At 38.3% G+C, this 8,371-nt stretch overlaps 1 protein-coding gene across 1 annotated transcript in view; it reads left to right on the top strand.

Moving 5' to 3' along the window:
• The first annotated feature begins 261 nt into the window (after positions 1-261).
• The window catches only part of GALC (galactosylceramidase), a 35,899-nt gene continuing 27,789 nt past the window's right edge, over positions 262-8,371 (top strand). Inside the window, exons 1-5 of the mRNA XM_010003740.1 lie at positions 262-378; positions 901-969; positions 2,801-2,864; positions 5,137-5,250; positions 6,641-6,780. Coding sequence (XP_010002042.1) covers positions 262-378; positions 901-969; positions 2,801-2,864; positions 5,137-5,250; positions 6,641-6,780 — 504 coding nt within the window. The remainder of the gene's footprint in view (positions 379-900; positions 970-2,800; positions 2,865-5,136; positions 5,251-6,640; positions 6,781-8,371) is intronic.

Genomic DNA, 8,371 nt, shown 5'->3' with positions numbered 1-8,371 from the left:
GTGCTGTGGGGCTGATATCCGCCTCAGGGCGGCTGGGGATTCCGTCCGTGGGAGTGTTTGGTAGCTTCGGGGGAGACCCTCCCGGTTTCGGCGGGGTCTGGGGTCTCTGAGTGGAGCCGTGAGAAGTGCGTGTGTGTGAGTGTGTGAGAAGTCTGAGGTGAACTGTGAGGGCAGAGGGGGGTCGTGGAGGACGTGAGCAGGGTTCTCAGGTGGAGTCTGGAGGCCCAGAGGGGAGCTGTGCGGGGAGTGGTCCTGGCTGCGATGGGAGCTGGAGCTGCTCTGTGCCTGTCCTCTGGTCAGCTGCCCAGTGCCTCTTTCTCTTCAGACTGGCTGGGGTGCCGAGGGCCAGACACGTCCCTGGTGCAGTTGGAGCTCAGGGTGGGCTTTCTCTGTAAAGGGTCTTTCTAGCTACTTGTCTCTTACGGGTTTTAAAATGCTGGACAAGTCAGCAGCCAGCTCGTCATGTGGGTCCAGCCAGTCGTAACCACGAGGTCCTGCGAATTCTTACCCACTCCTGGTCCTGCGGAGTTGCTTTCCTTGCCTGTGTGCCCTGTGAGCTCTCGTTGCCTTTGGCATACAGTGAGCCAAAACGGGGAGACTCAAGTGGAGCAGGAGAAACGATGCTGGGTCTGTGAGGTCTCTTTGTTTCTTTGTTCTCTGGGTTCTCTTTGAAATAAATTGCAGGTATCTAGATTACAAGACAATTGCCATCTATGAAATCAGAAATGCACAACTGAGGGGTTAGAAAGTAGTTTCTGTAGGAGTTTAGCTGAGTTGTTGATGCTGTACTTTTCTTTCTAGGCTTATTAGCTGTGTGAAAATCCTAGGCTGACAAACTGCATTGTACTTACATGTTTGAAAGTTAGGTTTTCATATTTTCATGTTTTCTTTCCTCATTAGGCCACATCTAGACTGCTGGTGAACTACCAAGAACCTTATCGCTCCCAGATTTTAGATTATTTGTTCAAGGTAAAGTCGGTTGCACTTACTGTGTCATGTTGAAACTCCTATAGTATAATCAATACTACTTGAAAATAGACAAACTCCCATCTTGTAAAGTATCTAATGTTTTTATCAGAATCTTTAATTTTAGTTGCTGTTTTTGACAAACAGCATGTTGTTCAGTAGCTTATTTCTTCAAATTATTATTAAAATTCCTTTATGATTTAACCACCTATTAAAAAATATATGTTTTGAACATATTTTCATCCTCTGTATGGGCTTAATGAGTATTAAATTATATTTGTGGCTAAAATTAGGGGTTTAGCTGTTGATAGTGATTGCAGGAGGGGTCCTTGAGACAGGTTTGTTTTTTTTTTAAATTATAAATACATCCACATACAGTGGAAATGACTGTGCAGACTGCATAAATTCAAACTATTCTCAAGTGTAAGTGCACTTCAGAAGGTGTGTGAACATGACCGGTTTGTAAGCTGCTTTAGTTAGCAAGTGTAACCTGTGCAGCTACCCAATTTAATATATGGTAAGATTATTGCACTGCACAATAATAATTTGTTTTGCTTTTGTAACTGTAAATTACTCTGCTAGAGGAGGATGTCATGTCACTTTCAAGTAGTGTAATCCAGATGGCTGGAGGGGAATAATTTACTGTGTAGTTTTAAGAATTGGTTTTAAGGAGCAGAGTAATGTATGATGTGTGACTGGGGGATCAAAACCTATGGTCTTTGGAGACTGAAGTTCTGTGTTACAAATATGAGTTTTCTGAAGGAGTCAATAGGCATGTGTTAAAAGAAAACCTAGGTGAGAGACCATGCTTTTCAAATAATTCTTGGCATGTTATTTTACCAAAACCTCTTAAGTTGTCATGAGATACCTAGGAGGGGTATAGCTTGCTTCATTCTCATTGCCTTTTAATGTCAGTAACGTTTCACAATGGGGATGAGAGAGCAAATGTATGAGAAGTTTAAAATGAGAAATGTCAGGAAGAGAAATGGTAAATTTGGAATGTTTGCTTTTATTTAAAAACAAACAAAATCCACAACTTGTAAGCCTGCCTATCATCTATGCAAAATATTTTTTTAATCAAACTGCGTTCTTGCAACCAAGAACTTTTTTTTTGGATGCCAAAATTATGCTTGGGTAATTCCATGGAGCAGTCCAGCTCATTAATGGTTACTAAAGTAATGATTAGTTGTAACTTCTGACTTGAGCAACTCTTAAGCCACTAATGGCTGGAAGAACATACTAGGGAGTATGATCACCTGTATGGGCTTGAATTTTATGTTCTGCTCCACCAGTCAGACATCAGGGGAGCAGGATAGTGGATCAGGTGGCAATTTGTTTTCAGTGTGGTGGTCTTTTCTTTCTTGCCTCTCTGCCCTTTTTTAGCTGATTACTTCTGACCTGTATGCTGCACTTTTGCATAGGCAGGGTAACCCTTTACAACAAAAAGGAAACTATTTACTGAAATATTAATTTTAATAGTTGGATTTTAAAACAAAGCAAACATGACTTCGAATAAGATTAAAAATACTGTAATAATTCTCATAAAGCTCATGTTCTACTTTGAGATCTTCAATATTTTCTTGAGCATAACCAGATTAAAACGTGCACAGTTGGGGAGCAATGTTGGTCATCGTGCAAAAGTCAGTGAAACCAAGTAAAGATAAGTGTACCTGTTTATCTTGCTCTATTTCTTTTTGGAGCACAATTTTATGTAATCTCCCATTGCATCTATAATGGCTGTTTTAAAAAAATACTGAATAAGTACACTTATTTGTTGTATTCTCCTTGTTAACAGCAGAGTTCTGTTTGTTTTCTTGTCTTTCTTTTTTCCTAGCCAAATTTTGGTGCTTCTTTACATATCCTCAAAGTAGAGATTGGAGGTGATGGACAATCAACAGGTATGGATTTTTTTGTGAACTGGGTTTAAACTCTCATTGCAGTGATGTCATAAATAACATGTCCTGCGTTCGTCACTTTAGCTGGAGCATGGAGACGCATTCTGTAGTTTACTGGAGTTGTGGAAAACATAAGCAGTATCTGCTAACTTGTAGAAGATAAATTTACATTGGTGTTCTGGAGACAGTTCTCACTATCATATTGTTGCATTCTTGAGCAAATTAGTTATTTTTTTGCCCCCAACATTAAGGAAGGTTTAGTAGCTTTCTGAATTACAGAGTGTTTCTCAGACACCAGTTTTGCAATACAGACTCTGTAAAACTTTTGTAGGACTAGACAGGAATTCTTGTTTGTCTCCCTGCTCACTCCCCCCAAAGTAAATCTTGGCCACTGCAAGAATTTACTTAAAGCAGACTCAGTTAATAAATAGAGAACTTAACATCTTTGTGGCATTTTGTGTATATATATTTTTAAATGTCAGTGTTTGTGTGATTAGATATTGTTTTTCATTTACTCAGTTTACTTTCCTTAGAAAAATTAATATAGTAAAAGTTATACTGGGTTTAAGAGCTTAGTATTTGGTCACTAAGTTGCTGGTTAGAGAATAATGGAGGTGTCTTTGTGGGATGCACAGACATCTTCAAATACTCTTGTTGTTAGCTAAGGAAAATGTAACACACTTGTGTGATGACTTTCCAGATTTTAGAAGAATGACAAGATGCATATGCCTTAACACATTGAACTGCAGGTCTTGGTCTGACCTCAGAGGTGTTTGAAGTGTGATCAGAAATCTAAGTTTGGAATCTTAATTGCTGGTCTATGTCTGACAAATAGAATTTTGAAATAGACATGTTAGAAAGGTAAAAAAGAATAATAAAATCTTATTTTCTGTAATTAAATGTGCTGTTTCAGCAGAATTTTAAAAAAAAGAAGATATGTCTGGAACAATTAGGCATATAGTGTAGCGTAAGTAATTGTTACATTTGTGTGCACAGGTTATTAATTGACTTTTATGTGTAATGACTTCCCATGTAACACTGATTCTTTTGCAGCTTTCTAGTTTGTTTACTTTTGCCTCAGGGAATTCAGTGCATATCCTTCAATTCCAAAAAACCCTTCTGCAATCACAGAACACCAGGGAAATTATAAACTAAATAGTTTATAGTCTAGATATCGGTTGTCCAGAAAAAGCAAAGGATAACTGTCCTGGTTTGAGCCAGGATGAAGCCAATTTTTCTTTTTACTGATTTTTTTTTTTCCTTCAGCAAGCTTTCTTGTAACTAGCAACAGTGTGTTCTGCTAGTCTGATAAGACAGTGGAATGTTTTTCTAACTACTGAGGCTTCAAGGCTGCACCTGCACTCTGCCGGCTCAGACACTATGGGGAGATCTGTGACCCCCCCGTAGGAGGCTGAGTTAGACGGGCAGCAAAATTGGCCAAAGATATTCCATTCCATATATCTACGTAAGCTAAAAGGAAGGTCAGAGATCACAGAAGACAACTTCCTTCCTTCTTCCCTTCTCTTCCGTCCGTGGCCGGCGTCCGGGCAGGACTCTGTTCATCCATCACCGTCGATCCTCAGGCTTGATCTCTCGTGACCCCCATAACTCTCTGCTTTTTCTCCAGCAGCAGCTCTGGGATTCCTCGGGACTCTTCCCAGTTCAGGGAAGTGCTGTGGGAGTTGCTGGGGTGGGGGGAGGCGAGAGGTTTTTGCCCATTCCTGAATATATCTGTATATAATTGTATATATTTTTTTGTATGATTCATTAGTGTTTAATTAAAGCTGTGTAGTTTAGTTTTCAATCCAGCCAAGTCTCTCTCTTTTTCTCTCTCTCCTTCCCTACCTGGGTTGGGGGGGGAGGGGATCGAGAGCATTGTTGTCGGACCTGAGTCAAACTGTGACAATAACCTTATTTTTTTTTGCTTTTGGTTTAGAGATAACCTGTTTCCGTGAATGTTGTTTTTTTTTCCCTTCTGTTCTTAATGCTGTAACTTTCCTAGTGGTTGTTTGGTTTGAGCTAATTGTGAGTATAGATTTAGTATTATCATAAGTAGGGACAGAAATTGCCCAATAGTTAATAACACTGATGTTAAAAGCAGGCATAGTCATTAAAAAATAGTAAATGTATGCCAAGCTACTGGCAAAGAATGTATGAACCATGTTGGAGGTACGTGCTTGCATACTATGGCAGTGAGCAATACAGAAAACTATAATGTGTTAACAGCTTATGACACAGAAGATAATTGTGAGCTACCTGTCCTTTTCCTTCCTAGATGGTACTGAACCCTCCCATATGCACTATGAAAATGATGAGAACTACTTCCGGGGCTATGAATGGTGGCTGATGAAAGAAGCCAAAAGGAGGAACCCCAAAATTAAACTGATTGGTAAATTGCTTCATGCTTTAGGACTTAAATACTTTTTTCCCCCTTACTAAATTACACACCTAACCCTTAATTAATGTATTAATTTTGATGGGCAGATGTTTTGGTGCTGCAGTAGACAAAGTAGAATCTCTAATATTTGGTAAGCTTGCCTTAATGCTTCACTTAAATTTACGGTGTTTTACTTTATTGCACTATAACATAACATATAACAACTAGTGTAGGATAAGGAATAACTAATAATTTGCTTAAGTAAAGTAATATTAATGCTTAAATTATCACAGCAGTGAACATAAATGATTTATCATGAGAGCTGAATTTCTGAATAATAATGTAAAAAAAAAGGGGAGGGATAAAGTAAACTTACAGGAGGTATAAATCTGTAAATCATACCTGCACTAAATTCAGTTCTGTGTTTTTATTACAAACCCATCACCCCCTCTCCACTACAGTGACTCTTGTCTTATGATTTGTCTCATGTATGTTGAGTTGTAAGAAGACTTTCCTGCCTCCCTGTTTTGAATGGGGGTTGGGCATGAGCTGTGACAGTACAAATGTGGAACCCTAGATTTTAATGGAAACACTTTACAAAATGTATTTCACATGAAGCAAGGGAAGAAGTCTCTAAGTTAAAAAGTATCTAGTTCCAGGGATCAGGCTTTGCCATACCCAGCCACAAGGCATGACTTCATGCAGGATTGGCCAGTCAGGTTCTGTTAGAGGGGCACTATGACAAGCAGTAAGCTTACATCTATGAGTAATTGTAATTATTAGTAATCTCTCTCTTCCCTCAGATCAAGCTCTCAGAAAAGAAGGAAGTTTGCCTTTGATTTAGCCTCAGATGTTTTACATAAAAGTCAGCAAAAATCTTAGCAGGATCTGGTTATGTTAATTTATTTTTCTTATTTACTGCAAGATGCAGTAAACTGCTGAGATTTGGACGTTCTTTTTAAATATCATAATCTTCCTTCTCTATTATGATCAGATAATCACTTCTGAAATGCATAATCAGGAGATTAACAATTTTTGGTGTTTGGTATTTATCCTCTCTAACTTAAACATTTAAACTAAAAATTTCTGGAATTTTAAACCTGTTAGAGATAATACCACACAATTGTAAGATAATATGTAGTCAGTTCTTTAGTAATGAAAGTCTTCTAGCTTAAAAAAAAAAAAGAGCAGGTATTAATATGTTTAATTACAATTTATATTAGAACATACTCTCCAGTTAATTAAGTTATGCTTCATTATCTTCACTGGAACAATGTGAATTTGAAGTTTGTATCTGCTCTTTTGGTTTAGGTAGAGCAACTTACAGCTTGCTATTGAACCTTACTGAGTAATGTAGACCAAGTACTTACCTTGTTAATTTGTTTTTCTTCTCTCTTTCCAGGATTACCTTGGACATTTCCAGCATGGGTAGGGAAGGGTGAAAACTGGCCCTATGACTATCCGGATGTCACTGCTTACTATATTGTTTCTTGGATATTAGGAGCTAAAAACTATCATGATTTGGACATTGATTATATTGGGGTCAGTAAAGCAACATATCCTGTAAATTTTATCTATCTTAATTTCTAACATCTTGGTCTTGTTTCTCTTTGCTGTTAACTGAAGGAGAGGGGTGGGAGGAAAAAATATTTTGTAATTGCATTTTTGGCTTTTTCTGTTGCAAGGGGAAAGGAAGAAGTTATTCTAGTTTACATTTTTTCTACAATAATGGCTATTAGACAGAACCAGTGAAAAATCGCTAGTCTCCTGCCTTCCCAGTTCTAGAGCAAAGTTACCAGAGAATTTGAGAATTCTGAAATCTGTATGAGTCTTGAGCTTGTAACCCTGCTTGTTCAGCTTGTGTTTCTGCAGTTACCAGCTAACAAAAAGCATTAGTTAAGACAGAGTTTGTGAAAGTCGGCTGATATGACTTCTTGGTGTAGCATGGTCGCTGTTCTGTGGAAGGGCATTCCTCTACATCTTCCATTTTTACCTGCACTATTTCTAATAGATAAAGGTGCATGTGTTGCAGAACATTATTGCATTGTGTTATATTGCCATATATGGAACTAGTGAGTTAATTTCTGAGATAAATGTCATCATTGGGACATAAGAGAGGGAAGCAGGCAATTTGGAAAAACACTTTTCAAGTTCCTTATTTGATGCGAGACTCACCTTTTTGCTTTCTGATAAAGAAAATGCTTGGCTGGGGATTCCTCTGAAGTCAGTCCTATACTTTCTGAAACACTTGTTTTGGACCTTTATGTGTTTTTATACAAGACAGTTGTTTAACTGCAGAAAAGCTGAAAATAGCTTCAGCAGTCCAGAGCAAAGCTTTTCAAGTGGTGGTTCCATCCCTCCAAGAAAGTGTAACCTTTCTGCTGTAGTGTGGGAAGGTGTATCTGGTGTATGTCTCCTCTGGAATGTATCCCCTTGGTGTTGCTGACTTAGTCCAACTGTGTGACTCTTGCCCTTTGGGTAACACAGTAATGCTTCAGCAATTCAGTTGGGGGTACAGGGAAAAGAAACGCAGTTAAATTTTCTCCTTGCTCTGCACTTTATTTGTTTGAGTCATATCTGACTTCTATGTTGTTACTTCACAGTGATTGGCCTGAATTCTGTGCTTTAGATTAGAAGGAATTTCATCTTCTACAGGCAATGTGGTGACATCATGTATTGTCTGACTTCTTTGTGGGTTTAATCTGAAATACAGGAAAGCAGCGAGGTCTGTGAAAGCTCAGAAACTGTCAAAACGGTTATGGTGCTCTTCTGATTCTACATTGTTAGCCTTTAGAGTTCTTCCAGCTTACAGCATGTGTTACATATAATTTTTTGCTTTTATGATGCCTTTTATGAGCCTTTCAGTAAGTAACTTTTTGAGTAACTGATTTCTTAAGTCCTGTATTAGCATATGCAGAAAGACCTGGAATATTAAAGACATCCCATCTGCAAGAAACTTTCTGCTTCTACATTGTTGGATAATCTATTCCTACAGGGGGATGCTTTCACCTTTACTGGTGAATGTGAGTCATGATGTTCATGTTGTAGTTAGATAAAAAAGGAAGAAAAAGTATTTCAGACTCTGCATTTTGATTGATCAGGGTATTTGGTAGAAAGGGAGACCAGCATTCCT

This window comes from Chaetura pelagica, unplaced genomic scaffold, assembly GCF_000747805.2.
Source record: "Chaetura pelagica isolate M959 unplaced genomic scaffold, ChaPel_1.0 scaffold48, whole genome shotgun sequence".
NCBI lineage: Eukaryota > Metazoa > Chordata > Aves > Apodiformes > Apodidae > Chaetura > Chaetura pelagica.
This window is presented reverse-complemented; position numbering and strand designations above follow the sequence as displayed.